At 42.6% G+C, this 17,356-nt stretch overlaps 1 protein-coding gene across 1 annotated transcript in view; it reads right to left on the bottom strand.

The window, feature by feature from the left end:
* Positions 1–614: 614 nt before the first annotated feature.
* The window catches only part of kmt2ca (lysine (K)-specific methyltransferase 2Ca), a 420,190-nt gene continuing 403,448 nt past the window's right edge, over positions 615–17,356 (bottom strand). Inside the window, exons 60-62 of the mRNA XM_070881651.1 lie at positions 14,493–14,566; positions 12,358–12,466; positions 615–2,251 (exon numbers count right to left, since the gene is read on the bottom strand). Of these exons, the coding sequence (XP_070737752.1) occupies positions 2,159–2,251; positions 12,358–12,466; positions 14,493–14,566 (276 nt within the window). The 3' untranslated portion in view covers positions 615–2,158. The remainder of the gene's footprint in view (positions 2,252–12,357; positions 12,467–14,492; positions 14,567–17,356) is intronic.

The following is a 17,356-nucleotide window of genomic DNA, read 5'->3' as shown; positions in this document are numbered from 1 at the left end:
AAACTTCTCAATATCCAAAATGAACTTGATTGCTTGCATCTATACATGCAAGAGCAATAATACGCTTCCTACAATTAGATGGCCAGAACAACACAGAGTACTGCAGCTGGGATCTGAACAGTGCAGCCTCTTTTCATTTGTGCTCCATCCCTCTGCTAATGCAACCCAAAATGTATCTTACTTTTTTTTTTACTGTCGTTAAGCACTGAGCTATTTTGCAGAATTATTCACAATAACCTTGATTGGCAGGTTCCATTCAACAAATATATTCTTTTTGTGTTTCCCTGGTCCTGTACTGAATTACTTTATGCTAATTCACGTGAAACTGCTTTTACTTTTCGACTCAACAGATGCAAGTTCTTTTGAATCTGGTTGCATTACATCCACCGGCTTACTGACTTAATAAACATACAGGCCTTTATAAACTTACCTTTGACATTATGCAGTTTGTTCGAAAGTCTGGCGAGAGAATTTTGGAATATATATTTTTTCCCTGAGATAGCCCATTATTCCCAGTTGAAGATAGACATCCCAACTTTTAGCAGTGCATGAAGACAGTTCGATTCACAACAAAACCATTCTGTTCATAGATGTAAAATATTTTATTTGTAAATGCTGATCTCCTAATCTGGTTGCACAAACTCCAAAACCCAATAACACTCTTTATACTTCAAAAAAAAAGCTTCTTTTTTTTCCCAACATTAGATACTATTGTACAGGACAGAAAAAAAAACTGTAGGACAAATACTGGTAGGATGTTGGAATATTATTATACAAGAGAAAAAAATCCAAGAAACAAATTCATACAGCTATTTATCAAGAAGAACTATGTACATTTGATTTCTTCTGTAAGGTAAAAAATACAACATGCCATATACATTACAATTTTATGACCGTTTCATTGAATATAACAACAGTTTACTGATAATGTGCACACAAACTTCATTTTGAACTTAATAGTCGTGAAGTGTCAGTACCAGTTATTTTTTTCTGTAAGTACAAAATAAAGCTAACCTGGTTCAAAATGCATTTTTTTAAACCTCTACAAGCCAACACAAAACAGTGTTTGTTTAAAGAAATGTAAACAAAAACAATCCATACAAATATTATTTTTTGTGCCTATTTTTTCTCATTTATTCCAAAACCCTATTGCCAAAAATCCTGCAGTGTTAGCATAATTACATTATCTCAGAATTTTGCTTAAAAATAAAAACTATCTTTGAGGCTACAACCCTTACATGATTCTGCTGAATGTATTGTGTCTGCAATCCTCTACCTTTACATCTAGCTTTGCTAAAGGAGCTCCTAGCCACTACCTGGGTGTGGTTTTGAACCTAATTCACAGTTGGTTAAAATTATATGCCATGTAACCTGACTCAAGAGGACTCCACTAAAAGCAAACGGCTGCAGTGTCAGGTAGCATTTGGTCATTTATTTATTTTTTTTATACTGCTTATTCCTCACTTTATTTACACTTTGTACAAAGTAACAGGGTTTTATATCTGCAGGTAACAGCAGCAGCAGCTTGGCTTTCCTCTACTTTTATTTTTAAAAATAGCTTCATTCACTTATCCAATAAATACAAAAATGTTTCTCTTTTATCATACAGAAATCAAAAAACTACAATAAACTGACTCATGGAATCAAGTATTTTAAATGTTTTTAGTGCAAGTTATTTCCCTTAGCTGTATCCCTAAGGAAGTCATCTCAGTACATTCCTTGTTCAGTGGTGTCTACTCTTAATTATTTATTTATTTTTTTAAACTAGAGGGCCTGCCCCTTGCAAATAAGGCTGTGGCCAGCACTGTTGATCCTTCCCCTAGAGCTGGTGAATTCAGTCCTACATTCATAAGTGCCTACCCTACTTGTAAGCAGGTCAGCCATTGGTTCTTTTCCTAGTAAAACCATTTCTCATTTATCGATACAGGACAGTAACTCCAGTGCTAGACCATTTAGTAATCTGCTTCCACCTGCATTATAAATGAACAGATGGGGCGACTGACTTCTCAGCCAGTCTTCAGTTTATGCTTGTTACAGAACTCTGTGCTGCTGCTGGAGATGAGGAAGATTATTTGTGGACTCCAGGCTTATTTAAAAAAAAATTGTAAGCATCTCTTCCCAGGGACAAGCAACCCCAGAAATATTGCAAGGAATGCGCTTAGTTCATCCATTTACGGCAGTTTACAGCTCCACAGTGACATGGGATCTTGTGCTGGTCATCTTCAAAATCAAACTTGTAGTCATAGGACAGCTGCAATAGAAAAGGATTCCCATCAGTGACTGGGTTAGAAAAATAGATCACAAAAACCTGAAAGCACTACAGACCACAGTACAAATTTGGAATTGAGAAGTAACCAAACTCCAGAAGTATCGTGTTTACTCTGGCAACTACTCCCATAATACTTACGGTTAACAGAAAAAACGTACCAGTTCTTACTTCATCAGACTTCCCAAGGCATGTATTTGAAGTGAAAAGAAAGGGAGTTTGCAAGCCTCAGACAATAACCAACAATGGGATTAAATAACTTTTACATCTTCATTGGTAATGAAAGATGCAGAAGCTACAATTCTGCAAAACACACAATATACAGCCTTGAAATGGCTGAGTGTTTTCAGGACATTACAGTAGTAATGCTCCTCACAACAATTCAAGAGGTTTGCAGGATTAGATTGGGTGTTTGCAATTAAAGCAGAGCAAAATTTTTTGTTTTTAAACATTTGTTCGTGGGATGAGGGTTACGATGGTAAGGCCATATTTACTAGGCCATCTCCAGTTGCCCGCAGAAGGTGGGCTGCCTTCTTTAAATATTGCAGTCCTCGTGGTGAGGGTGCTCCCATGAGTACGTTAATCAGCTCAGCATAAAACTACCTGGTGTGATCACTATTACCATCAAGTAGGGGAATGGTTCCCTTTCACCTCCTTGGACCATGCTGTGTTAACACTATAGATTTGGGTTTGGGCAGGCAGTCAAGGCAAGTTATAAATTATTAATTTAGACAGGGTGAACTACATTAAATAATTTTTCCTCCCAAAATTAAAAATGAATCACTTTCTGTTCTTGACCCATTTGCTTTAGGGACACTGTAGCGTACAGAATTCTTTCAAGTTGAGATAATCCTAATAAAGAGCTCCAATTAAAAACAAGGGCAAAGAAAGAGCCCAAAACTAGTGGGAGGACAGAAGATTGGGAAGCTTTTAAAAGCCAGCAAAGAATGACTAAAAAAATGATTAAAAAAGGGAAGATGGACTATGAAAGTAAACTAGAACAAAATATAAAAACAGATAGCAAGAGTTTCTATAGGTATATAAAAAGGAAGAGTGGCTAAAGTAAATGTTGGTCCCTTAGAGGACAAGTCCGGGGAATTAGTAATTGGGAACATGGAGATGGCAGAAACTTTGAACAAATATTTTGTATCAGTCCTTATGGTAGAGGACACTAACAATATCCCAACAGTGGATGGTCAAGGGGCTATAGGGGGGGGGGGGGGAGGAACTTAACACAATCACAATCACTAAGGAGGTGGTACTCAGTAAGATAATGGGACTAAAGGCAGATAAATCCCCTGGACCTAATGGCTTGCATCCTAGGGTCTTGAGAAGTAGCGGAAGGGATTGTGGATGCATTGGTTGTAATTTACCAAAATTCCCTGGATTCTGGGGAGGTCCCAGCAGATTGGAAAACTGCAAATGTAACTCCCCCATTTAAAAAAGGAGGCAGACAAAAAGCAGGAAATTATAAGACCAGTTAGCCTAACACCTGTGGTTGGGAAAATGTTGGAGTCCATTACTAAAGAAACAGTAGCAGGACATTTTGAAAAGCAAAATTCGATCAGGCAAGTCAGCATGGATTTATGAAGGGGAAGTCATGTTTGACAAATCTGCTGGAGTTTTTTGAAACATAGAAAATAGGTGCAGGAGTAGGCCATTCGGCCCTTCGAGCCTGCACCATAGCTGAACATTTTTGCAGCTTCAGTACCCCATTCCTGCTTTCTCTCCATACCCCTTGATCCCTTTAGCCGTAACGGCCACATCTAACTCCCTTTTGAATAAATCTAACGAACTGGCCTCAACAACTTTCTGTGGTAGAGAATTCCACAGGTTCACAATTCTGAGTGAAGAAGTTTCTCCTCATCTCGGTCCTAAATGCTTACCCCTCATCCTTAGACAGTGACCCCTGGTTCTGGACTTTCCCCAACATCAGGAACATTCTTCCTGCATCTAACCTGTCCAATCCCATCAGAATTTTATGTTTCTATGAGATTGCCTCTCATTTTTCTAAATTCCACTGAATATAAGCCTAGTCAATCCAGTCTTTCTTCATATGTCAGTCCTGCCATCCCAGAATCAGTCTGGTGAACCTGCGCTGCACTCCCTCAATAGCAAGAATGTCCTTCCTCAGATTAGGAGACTAAAACTGTACACAATATTCAAGGTGTGGTCTCACCAAGGCCCTGTACAACTGCAGCAAGACCTCCCTACTCCTATACTCAAATCCTCGCGCTATGAAGGCCAACGTGCCATTTGCCTTCATCACCGCCTGCTGTACCTGCATGCCAACTTTCAATGACTGATGTACCATGACACCCAGGTCTCGTTGCACCTCCCCTTTTCCTAATCGGTCACCATTCAGGTAATATTCTTCCTTCCTGTTTTTGCCACCAAAGTGGATAACCTCACATTTATTTACATTATACTGCATCTGCCATGCATTTTCCCACTCATCTAACTTGTCCAAGTCACCCTGCAACCTCTTACATCCTCCTCATTTGATGATGTAACAAACAGGGTGGTTAAGGGGAACCAGTGGATGTGGTGTATTTGGATTTCCAGAAGGCATTTGACAAGCTGCCACATAAAAGGTTACTGCACAAGATAAAGATTCACAGGGTTGGGGTAATATATTAGCATGGATAGAGGATTGGCTAACTAACAGAGAATTGGGATAAATGGTTCATTCTCTGGTTGGCAACCAGTAACTAGTGGGGTGCCGCAGGGATCAGTGATGGGACCCCAACTATTTACAATCTATACTAACGACTTGGAAAAGGGACTGAGTGTAATGTAGCCAAGTTTGCTGACGATACAAAGATGGGAGGAAAAGCAATGTGTGAGGAGGACACAAAAAATATGCAAAAGGACATAGACAGGCTAGGTGAGTGGGTAAAAATTTGGCAGATGGAGTATAATGTTGGGAAATGTGAGGTCATGCACTTTGGCAGAAAAAAAATCAAAGAGAAAGTTATTATTTAAATGGAGAAAGATTGCAAAGTGTTGCAGTACAGCAGGACCTGGGGGTACTTGTGCATGAAACACAAAAGGATAGTATGCAGGTACAGCAAGTGATCAGGAAGGCCAATGGTATCTTGGTCTTTATTGCAAAGGGAATGGAGTATAAAAGCAGGGAAGTTTTGCTACAGCTATACAGGGTATTGGTGAGGCCACACCTGGAATACTGCGTGCAGTTTTGGTTTCCATATTTACAAAAGGATTTACTTGCTTTGGAGGCAGGTCAGAGAAGGTTCACTAGGTTGATTCCGGGGATGAAGGGGCTGACTTATGAGGAAAGGTTGAGTAGGTTGGGCCTCTACCCATTGGAATTCAGAAGAATGAGAGGTGATCTGATCGCAACGTATAAGATTATGAGGGGGCTTGACAATTGGAAGCAGAGAGGATGTTTCCACTGATGGGGGAGACTAGAACTAGAGGGCATGATCTTAGAATAAGGGGCCGTCTCTTTAAAACAGAGATGAGGAGCAATTTCTTCTGAGGGTTGTAAATGTGTGGAATTTGCTGCCTCAGGGAGCTGTGGAAGCTGGGACATTGAATAAATTTAAGACAGAAATAGACAGTTTCTTAAACAATAAGGGGTTATGGAGAGCGGGCGGGGAAGTGGAGCTGAGTCCATGATCAGATCAGCCATGATCTTATTGAATGGGGGAGCAGGCTCGAGGGGCCGTATGGCCTACTCCTGTTCCTATTTCTTATGTTCTTAAATATACATCCATACAAACGAACAGAAGTAGGCCAATCTGCCCATTAGATCATGGTACCTCAACTCCATTTGCCTACTTTTGGTCCATATCTCTCGATAATAAAGATCTGTTGATCTCACTCTTGAAAATTTCAATTGCCCAGTATCCACAGCCTTCCAGAATTCCAGATATCCATGACTGTGTGTGTGGAAAAACTGCTTCCTGATTTCACTCTTGAATGGCCTGGCTCTAATTTTAAGATTATGCCGCCTTATTCTGGGATTCCCCTATAAAGGAAATAGTTTATCTGTATCTATTCTATCTAATCATTTTAAGCATCTCCATTAAATCACCCGTCAACCGTCTAAAGTTAAGGGAATACCAGCCAAGTTTACGGGACCCGTCCTCATAATTTAATCCTTGAAGCCCTGGTATTTTTCTGGTGAATTTGCACTGTATCCCTTCCAAGGCCAATATATCTTTCCTAAGATTCGGTGCCCAATGCTAAACACAGTACTCCAGATGGGGTCTGACCAAGGCTCCATACAACTGTAGCATCATTTCTTCACTTTTGTATTTGAACCCCCCTTGAGATAAAGGCCAACATTCCATTAGCAGGTTATTTTTTGTACCTGCACACTAGCGTTGAGTGATTTAGGTACCTGGACACCTCAATCCAATTGCTTATCCACAGTATTAAGAATATGCTCTGATTTGTCGTTCTCAGATCCAAAGTTTGCCCACTCACTTAGTCTATATGTCGCTTTATAACTTCCTAACATAAGAAATAGGAGCAGGATTAGGCCATTTGACCCATCGAGCCTGCTCTGCCATTCAATAAGATCATGGCTGATCCGATCATGGACTCAGCTTCACTTACCTGTCCGTTCCCCATAACCCTTTACTTCCTTATCGCTCAAAAATCTGTCCATCTCCACCTTAAATATATTCAAAGACCCAGTTCCCATTCACACGACTTCGTGTCATCTGCAAACTTGGATATACAACTCTCTATTCCTTCATCCAATTCATTAATACATCTGGCGAAAAGCTGAGGCCCCAGTACAGATCCCTGGGGAACACCACTTGTTACAACTCGCCAATCAGAAAACATTCCTTTTAGACCTACTCTCTCTGTCCTACCTCCCAACCAATTAGTGACCCACGTTACAAGACTGGCAATATCAGAATAAGGATTGAATACGTACCATAACCGGATCTTCCTCCTGCACTGAGTGAACTTGATGCTCAAACTATATAAACGTTTCAGTCAAAAACCAGGGAAATAATGGGAACGTTCTTAAGTTGTTTTCACATTTTTATGTTATTTGATTCCATTACTTCAAGGAATGAAATGTACAAAGAGCAACTTGACCAGATGGCAAGAATACTAATGTCCCAATAAATGACTCTCTGATTACATTTTTCTTTAGAAACATAGGAATGCTTGATGAAAAGACGAAGGTACATCTAGTTTGCTTTCTATCATCCTAATAGTTGCACGATACAATGATAATGAAGTTGTTGACTAAGTTTAGCAATCGGCTCCATCAATCAGTCTACAACAGAGCCAGACGTGAGGCAAAGAATACCCAATGAAGAGAAATGCAATTGTTTGATGAGGTCAGTTGCATCAATATAACCTTCCTGCACATCAAGAAGGCATTTGACAAAGTTCCACATAGAAAGAAATTAATGATTATGGAATTAATATATTCACTAAACAGATTGAAAACTGCCTTAGCAATTGAGCGCAAAACATGGTGACAAATGGAAATAGCTTGGAGGGACAACAAGGGGAGTTCCATATATTTTCTGTTTCTTGCGGGTCACACTATTCATAAATGATACAGGAGGGCATATGTATAATATAAACTTTGTCATCACCAATACCTTTTTCCGCCAGAGGGACAAATACAAGGCATCGTGGCAACATCCTCGCTCCAAACACTGGCACCTGCTTGACTATGTCATCGCCCGAGCCGGGGATCGCAAGGCTGTGCGCATCACCCGCGCCATGACAGGAGCCGATGACTGCTGGACAGGCCACCGCCTAATCCAATCCATCATCATAGAAACATAGAAAATAGGTGCAGGAGTAGGCCATTCGGCCCTTCGAGCCTGCACCGCCATTCAATGAGTTCATGGCTGAACATGCAACTTCAGTACCCCATTCCTGCTTTCTCGCCATACCCCTTGATCCCCCTAGTAGTAATAATAATCGACATCGACATAGCCCCAAAGCAGAGGGGGCAGCAGAAGCAGTGCCGCAAAAAAGGTAATGCCGCGCACTTAAGGACCCAGCTAAGAGAGCCCTATACAGCCAGCGCCTCACAGCTAACCTGGCGTGCCTTGACGACCCAGAGGTGCAGAATGCCCACAGTGCTTGGTCTGCCCTCCAGGCCTCCATAACCAGTGATTGCAAAGAGACGCTTGGTTACTCAACCAGGAAACACCAGGACTGGCTTGATGAGAATGATCAGGAAATCCAAGAGCTAATAGATCCCAAGCGCAGGGCATTTCTGAGCCTTAAACAACAACCCAGCGCGGGAGCAGCAAAGCAGCATTACAGAAAGCTCAAGGCTGAAGGTCCAACAAAAAACCTGTGACCTAATGAACAGGTGGTGGATGAAGAAAGCACAGGAGATACAGCAGCTGGCCGACAACCATGATGTGTGAGGATTCTTCATCGCAGTCAAGGCCACCTACGAACAAAACACCCAAGAGCCCACCCAACTCCTGGCCAAAAAAGAGGAAACACTCATCAAGGACACCGAGGCAGTCAGGGCCCGCTGGAAGGAGCATTTCGAAGATCTCCTCAATCGAGACTCTGCCTTTGACTCGAGTGTTCTCGACTCCATCCTGCAGCATGCTACCCGCCACCACCTCAGTGAGACCTCACTGCACGAGGTAGAAAAAGCCATAAGACAGCTCAAAAACGAGGCTACGGGTACGGACGGAATCCCTGCTGAGGCATTGAAGCATAGCGGAGAGCCCCTGCTGGCGCGAATACACGACCTCATCTCTCTCATCTGGAGGGAGGAGAGCATGCCGGGGGATCTCAGAGATGCAGTAATCGCGACCATCTTTAAAAAAGGGAACAAGTCCGACTGTGGCAACGACAGAGGAATCTCCCTATCAGCCACTGGGAAAGTCATCGCTATAGTCCTCCTCAACCTTCGTCTTCCCGTGGCCGAGGAGCTCTTCCCGGAGTCTCAGTGCGGATTTCGTCCCCTACGGGGCACAATAGACATGATTTTTGCAGCGCGACAGCTGCAGGAAAAATGCAGGGAACAGCGCCAGCCCTTATACATGGCCTGCTTCGACCTTACAAAGGCCTTTGACACTATCAACTGCAAGGGTCTATGGAGCGTCCTCTTCCGTTTCGGATGCCCCCAAAAGTTCGTCACCATCCTCCGTCTGCTCCACGGCGACATGCAGGCCGTGATCCTTACCAACAGATCCATCACAGACCCAATCCACGTCCGGACTGGGGTCAAACAGGGCTGCGTCATCGCCCCAACTCTCTTCTCAATCTTTCTCGCCGCTAAGCTCCCCGCTGGAGTGGAACTAAACTACAGAACCAGTGGAAACCTGTTCAACCTGCGCAGTCTCCAGGCCAGATCCAAGACCAGCCCAACCTCTGTCGTCGAGCTACAGTACGCGGGCGACGCTTGCATCTGCGCACATTCAGAGGCTGAACTCCAGGGCATAGTCGACGTATTTACTGAGGCGTACGAAAGCATGGGCCTTATGCTAAACATCTGTAAGACAAAGATCCTTCACCAACCTGTCCTCACCGCACAGCAGTGCCCCACACCGTGGACCACTTCCCATATCTCGGGAGCCTCCCATCGACGACGAGACCCAACAACGGCTCCAGTGCGTCAGTGCAGCCTTCGGCCGCCTGAGGAAAAGTTGCTTGAAGACGAGGACCTCAAATCTACCACCAAGCTCATGGTCTACAGGGCTGTAGTAATACCTGCCCTCCTGTATGGCTCAGACATGGACCATGTACAGCAGACACCTCAAGTTGCTGGAGAAATATCACCAACAATGTCTCCGCAAAATCCTACAAATCCCCTAGGAGGACAGGCGCACCAATATCAGCGCCCTCATCCAGGCTAACATCCCCAGCATTGAAGCACTGACCACACTCGATCAGCTCCGCTGAGCAGGCCACATAGTTCACATGCCAGACACGAGACTCCCAAAACAAGTGCTCTACTCTGAGCTCCTTCACATGAAACGAGTCAAAGGTGGGCAGCGGAAACGCTATAAGGACACCCTCAAAGCCTCCCTGATAGTGCTACATCCCCACTGACACCTGGGAGTCCCTGGCCCAAGGCCGGCCTAAGTGGAGGAAGCGCATCCGAGAGGGCGCTGAGCACCTCGAGTCTCATCACCGAGAGTATGCAGAAATCAAGCGCAGACAGCGGGAAGAGCGTGCGGCAAACCAGTCCCACCCAGCCCTTCCCTCAACAACTATCTGTCCCATTTGTGACAGGGTCTGCGGCTCTCGTACTGGACTGTTCAGCCACCAAAGAACTCACGTCAGGAATGGAAGCAAGTCTTCCTCGATTCTGAGGGACTGCGTATGATGAATACAAATTTTGCTGATGAGACGACAACGTTATGTGACCATGTGACAAACATTAAGAGAATCTGAGAGCATTCAAAGGGTTATGGGAAAACAAAGGGTTATGGCTAGGAAAGACTGATCAATTTTAATGTGGAGAAATGTAAGATAATACACATTGGGACTGAAATTTTGCGTATTGGTAACATAGAAAACATAGAAAATAGGTGCAGGAATAGACCATTCGGCCCTTCGAGCCTGCACCACCATTCAATAAGATCATGGCTGATCATTCACCTCAGTACCCCTTTCCTGCTTTCTCTCCATACCCCTTGATCCCTTTAGCCGTAAGGGCCATATCTAACTCCCTCTTGAATATATCCAATGAACTGGCATCAACAACTCTCTGCGGTAGGGAATTCCACAGATTAACAACTCTGAGTGAAAAAGTTTCTCCTCATCTCAGTCCTAAATGGCCTACCCCTTATCCTTAGACTGTGTCCTCTGATTCTGGACTTCCCCCACATCGGAAACATGTCAAGGTGGAATCGAAAAAGCAAATAGGCATGATAGGGAGGGGATGTAACCACTTCACGGACTATTCTTAACAGCATTGATTTTTTTTTTACACCTCAGTTCAACATTTTTCAGTTGGCTTCATTTTGAAGCTGAAAGAGAACCCATTTATTTTAAATGTAAGGTAATACACAGTAAAACTAAATAGATTGCCCCCGGTGTTAAAATAATCATAGAAAATAGACATCAATGTCTAAATTAGGGGATGAACAAGTGTTGTAGGAGGCTAGTCCATCATAGAATGGACTCTGGATAGAGTGGGCTTGAAGAGCCCTGGATTTGCTACGCTCTTATCCTAGTAGAGGTTCAATTAATAGCCTAACAAAACAATGGGCCGTAATTTAGTGGCCCCTACGGCTGCGTACAAGGTGCGCACACACCTGTAGGGGCCGCCCAAGTTCCGGGTTTAGGCATGCGTGAAAAACCGGGACTTGCGATCTGTCAAGAATTCTCTTGACAGATTATCCGCATCCCAGAAAAAAGGGCATCAGCAGGCGGAGAGCTGGGCTATTTACCCAACTTCTGCCCAGATATTCTTAAGCCTGGTAAAAGTAGACATAAGGCCTGCTTTTACCAGCATAAGTCTGTTAAAAAACAAAAAAATATTTTTTCCCTCATTCATTTAAACATTAAAACACATGTAAGTTACGGTTATTTTTAGCCCCTTTAAAACATTGACATTTATTTTTCAAAAAAATTACATTTTTGTTTTAAATATTTAATTATATTGTATTTTAATTAATTTTAAATATGTAATTAAAAAAAAATTATTTATTGTGTTAAATGTTTTATTTAAAATTCCCATTCATCCATATGGGGATTCCGTACTTATGGGAGCCCCTTCTTTGATTGGTTGGGCCAGCCCACGTGATCCCAGGGGCGCTTGTGAACCACATGCGCCCCTGGGATACGTGGGCCTCTCCACATGTCTACGCATTGAGGCCCAGGAGCGCATGGATCCCAAGGCAGAAGGTAAGTTCATAGATTTTTTTTTGCTGGTTAGTGGAAGCCTCGACCACAAATTCAGGCCCAATATGCCTAAATATAAATGTAACTCAGAACTCGTTCCTTTTTATTTTCTGCCTCTCTAGGTCCTTCTCCAGTATTAACTGCAATGATGTTTAACGCTGACAAGTTGCCTGTAGAAACTACTGTAAACTCAGCACTGGTTGACTTTAGAAGCTGTAAAGCCGACCCATTGAAGTGTTTTGTTTACAAGATGGACCTACCTCCTCTCCTTTTTGGATCCTACGGTTGGAGCTGATGATTATTTTGTGTTCTTTCTCAAAGGTCACCACCTCAGCCACACAATTTGGTGCACAGGAATGATTAATATATCTGAAAGAGAGAGATTATAGCGCACATTCGATTACCAGAAATTGTTGTATGAATATGAAAGACAAGATTCGAAGTCACCGGAGCTTACTAAAAGACAAGATCACATGACTCCAATTTTATTGGTTGGAAGTTCAAGCTGGCTGGTTCTTTTAACACAAAGATATTTTTTATCTGTGGACTGGACTTCTTTGTTAATTTCCAAATAGAATTTAAATAGAACCATGTGATCAAAGTAATGAACCCTAAGTTCTGCACATACTATAATTAAAACCATCAGGACACTGCTCGCAGCATTCACATTGATGTTGGGTGAGCAAACCGTGAAAGAGAGGAAGTTAGTATATCCCTTCGATTTAGGATTAACCCCGAATTCAAACCTTGGGGCGCGAAGCCTAATCTGTGTTAGTTATTAAATGACTCACTCTGCTACATAGGGAATATTTCTTCTTTCTTCATCTTTTTTTGGAAAATCCTCGGTGCTCCTGTAACATTTCAAAATCCCAACAGATGCCGACTTTGGTTGAGTCACAGATCAGCACCTCGTATTATCCTAGCAACTAGGGAGCTGCTTTACTGGCACTAGCTGGTGCCACTGGAATGGAGATATCTCTCAGCCACTGAAGAGGCTAAAGATTAAATCTGCTCTAAGTAAGGCAAGTGCGGCATGGCTGTGGCTGGAGTCAACTGCACATTGAGAGAAATAGGTCAGAGGTCACACCTTTCAGGATGTAGAATGACTGAAATTTACAAGAGTGGTAGGGGTGGATACAGATGCCGGATGAGCCACTGTTGGGAGTCATTGCAGAAGAAATAGGAGAAGTAGGCACACACAATCTTGGGTTCAGGATCAGATACTGGGCAGCTCTGCACTAACTGCTGGTGCGCTACCTTGCACTAGCGCAAGTGTAGGAATTATTGAGATATATTGACAAAGGTCAATACTGCTGAAGCAGAAGATCAAGGCTTCAGATATTTACAAGTTAGATAGTTTGCAGGGAAAACTTAAGAACTTATTCCAATGATCATGCACTAAATACTATGTGCATTCCACTTACAAAGGTGCAGTTTGGCATTAAATCAATTCGATGTTCAGGATAGTGGCCTGCAAAATATTTAATCAAAAACGTACCAGATGCACCCATGTAGATGAAAAATAAAAACATAGAAAATCACTTAGTAAATTCTCCCCAGTACTTTGGGGGAACCAGACAGTCTTAGAATCATGCATTTGATGCCACCCTCTCTGACAAGGGAAGTACTTTTACCCTGCAGTTCTCTAACTGGAGGAGAAACAAAGAACTTGGTGTGGGTAGGTTGCACCCCATATTTCAGTCATTTATCAGGAGAGAGTTTACAAATTACCAGTTCAATTTCACACCAACAAGATTTTCCTAAATACAGTTGCTCCTTCTCCAATCCAATCCACAAGGAGTGACAAATACTTGGGGCAATCTTCCAGGTGTGCAGTCGAAACAAACATTTGGGGCATTCAAAATGGATGCTATTAAGGGAGTGTTAGCATAGGAGATGAATTTTGTTGGGCTAAATCGCCTTTTCTTGTCCTGACTTTTCTTATGTTGGTAAAACCAAAGATTCCCCTTTAAAAAAAAATTCAGTAATACTGCCTCCAGTTTTGAAGAGGTTACAGGCAACATGCAACTAACTATGCTTCAAGGCTGTATCATGCCAACACAAGAATGTTGCGTGATTTATTGCTTTGTAAGTGAGCCATTGTAAAAAACTGTATGACGTTTAAAAGGTTGGAATGTAGGAAAGGGCAGCATCTATATTTTAATGAAAATATGTAACTCACACAAATGCAGTCAGTGCACTCACAAAGTACTGCACGCTGAATACCCTGAAGAATGTTAGCAATTTGAACACTATAATGAAACAGAAACACATAACAATCTCCAATTCCAAGACTACAATTGCCCGGCGGTGGGGGGGGGGGGGGGGGGCGCGGGGGGAGGAGTAGAGAGAAAGAGAGAATTTCACTCTAGACTTTATTTGCAAAAACACCCACCTTGCAGGACCTCCAGTCAACGTTGCATCAATAACGTGATCGTTGTCGATGCGAAACATGTACACTCCACGGTTCTGTAAACAAGTCAAGAAAGAATAAGTGCTACTTGAGGTTTTACATAAAGGCGCTATATAAATGCAAGTAGTTAACGTAGTAAAGCGTCCCAAAGTGCTTCACAGAAGCAAACAAAAATTTGACACTGGGCCACATAAAATTAGGACAGGTGACTAAAAGCTTGGTCAAAGAGTAAGGTTTTAAGGAGCATCTTTCAGGAGGAGAGAGAGCAGGTTTAGGAAGGGAATTCCAGAGCTTAGGGCCGAAGCAGTTGAAGGCATGGCCGCCAATAGTGGAGCAATGGAAATTGGGGATGCACAACAAGCCAGAAATGCAGAGATCTCAGAGGGTTGTAGGGCTGGAGGAGGTTACAAAGATTAGGGAGGGGCGAGGCCATGTGGGATTTGAAAACAAGGATGAGAATTACACAGACTATCTTAAAATACTTAGTGCTGCTTTACCTCTACTACAACCCGAGAGCTCTGAGAAATCTACAAAAACAAGAATAAGTCTTTTGAGCTAATACTATTTTGGGGGACCAATCAGAAGCTCAACATATGTTACTAGGCTTGCAACTTGAAGAAAAAGGCCATTCTCAAGACCCATTTAAATGACACCTTTGCAATATCTAGTTACCAACGTTGATTCAATTGCATTTTTCCACCTGCACAGGAAAACCAAGGGCTCAATTTTCCTCAGTGATTTGCGCCGTTTTTTTTGCCCAAATTAAACTCCACAGTTTCCCCAAACAATTTGCACTAACGTAACTCAGTTGGTTATGATTTTTTTTTAGTACTTTTTCTTTCAGCCAAAGGGGCATAACCTGCCACCCGCAACAATTCTGGCAATTTAGGCAAGTTTGGGCAGCTGAGAGTTACCCCAGTTTTGCTTAGGCCAGCGTATGTGGCCTCTGCAGAAAACCCTTGTGGAGAGTTAAAGAAATCGGTGCAGGTAAGGAAATCGGCACAGGTGAGTGCAGCAGATGCCCGGACAGCAGCAGCAGGAAAAGTAAGAGAGAGGGGGAGAGAGAGGAAGGTGGGGGATGGAAGGGGCTGTGGGGGAAGCCTTTCGGGTGTAGTTAGGTGTGGTGACTGGGAGGGAGGAGGCCCTTCGGCCTGGGCTAGGAGCAGGATCGGGAGGGCACTCGGGGCCAGGGTCGGGCGGGCGAGCAGACTGGCAAGCCCTTCGGCCTGGGCTAAGGCGGGACCGGCTTTAATAATTGGAGGTAAGTTAATGCAATATATTTTAATGTGTTTTTAAGTTGATGCTATATGTTTTAATGTGTTGGGAGCTGGCTGTATGTTTCACTTTGCAGCCTCAGCTTGCATGTGTCCCTGGTTACCGTGGCAACCCGATCTTTTTGGCGCAGATCAAGGCTTCACCCTCCTTTCTCCCCCCCCTCCCCCGAGGAGACTGGACACGCTGTGTGGCGCCAAATTTGAATTATACATCGAGGAAAGTTTGGCAAGATATTTCTGCCGCATTTCTGGCCTAGAAAACCTGGTGTAACTCTGGCATTAAGCCAGAAAACGAGCTTGGGGAAAATTGAGCTCATAAAGTTACTTACCATTTACTGACAGCAGGCAGTAATTACTGTCACCCGATTATGATGTTACATTGCTGAATTGCTGATAGAAAGTACCCGGAAAGCTAGGCATTATTTTTTTTTTTTTTAAGAATTGTTTCTGATTTTTCACTTCAGTAATACACAGAAAATGCTTCCTCTTTTTATGCACTTAAAACATTTTTTTTTTTAAAAAGGAACTCTACAAGATACTAAGTGGAGTAAAAAAAGATTAATCTTGATAACTATTTCAAGTTAAACTCCAACTGCTGGACAAGGGAGCTCAGGTGTAAACTGGCAAAAAAAACAAGTCCAGGATTGATGGCAGTCATGTAATGAGTAAGAAATTGTTTTCTGGATAAGATAGTTGAAGCAAAACCCTGGAGTCTTTCAAAGAGGCAGTTGGAAGTTGTGAGGGGAAGAACTGTCTGGTTCTATGTCAGAATGGGACCAAATATCTTTGCTCATCTTTACTTATCTGTGACAAATCCATGCGTGTTTCCCACTGGGGGCAGAGCTTCCCCAATGTCTTCTAGCCTCGAGTATAAACTAGTGTGACGTAAAGCTCCTGACAATCACACAGCAGTTAATGGCTTTTCTTTTTAATTCCACTTTGGAATATGCTTGCCTGGTGCAGATGAATTAATAAACAAATTAGTGCAGACAACTGGAGGCGTATTCTGTTGGGAATGTAAGTTTTTTTGGAAGCTAGACTTCCTTTAAATTTTACTGTAGATTGAGCTTTCAGATGATGTCAATAATAGTTAAAAGTGCAGCACTCATCTTCAATTTGTATTTTTCTTTCTTTCTCCCCTCTCACTTGTCATTTGAAAGAATATAGGATTTGGCACCACTCCAGAACGTAACCACTTAATCTAAGTTGACACTCCATTACAGTACTGAGGGTGTGCTACATTAGTGCAGATGTCATCATGTCACCTGCTTGTTCCTGTGGATGGATGTTAAATGTCCCAGTGCAGTATTCCAAAACGAGCATGAAAATCTATTCATGCACTGACCAAACACTTTAAAATGGCAACCTGACAGCTTATAAAAAGATAACTTGGTTCATGCTTTTATTTGTATTAACAGTGTTAAGGGTTCATTCACAATGTGGATTTAACTTTTATTGGTAATTAATTGATAGCTAAGATGAAGAATGAAGTTAAGTTTGCTGTCAAAAAGAAACTTATTTTGATTCGCAAAACATTATCCAAAATAGATGGGACAGATGTATAAAAGGTCG

The sequence above is a fragment of the Pristiophorus japonicus genome, chromosome 5 (genome assembly GCF_044704955.1).
Source record: "Pristiophorus japonicus isolate sPriJap1 chromosome 5, sPriJap1.hap1, whole genome shotgun sequence".
Taxonomy (NCBI): Eukaryota; Metazoa; Chordata; class Chondrichthyes; family Pristiophoridae; genus Pristiophorus; species Pristiophorus japonicus.
The sequence above is the reverse complement of the archived record's forward strand: the minus strand, read 5'-3'. Positions and strand labels throughout refer to the sequence as shown.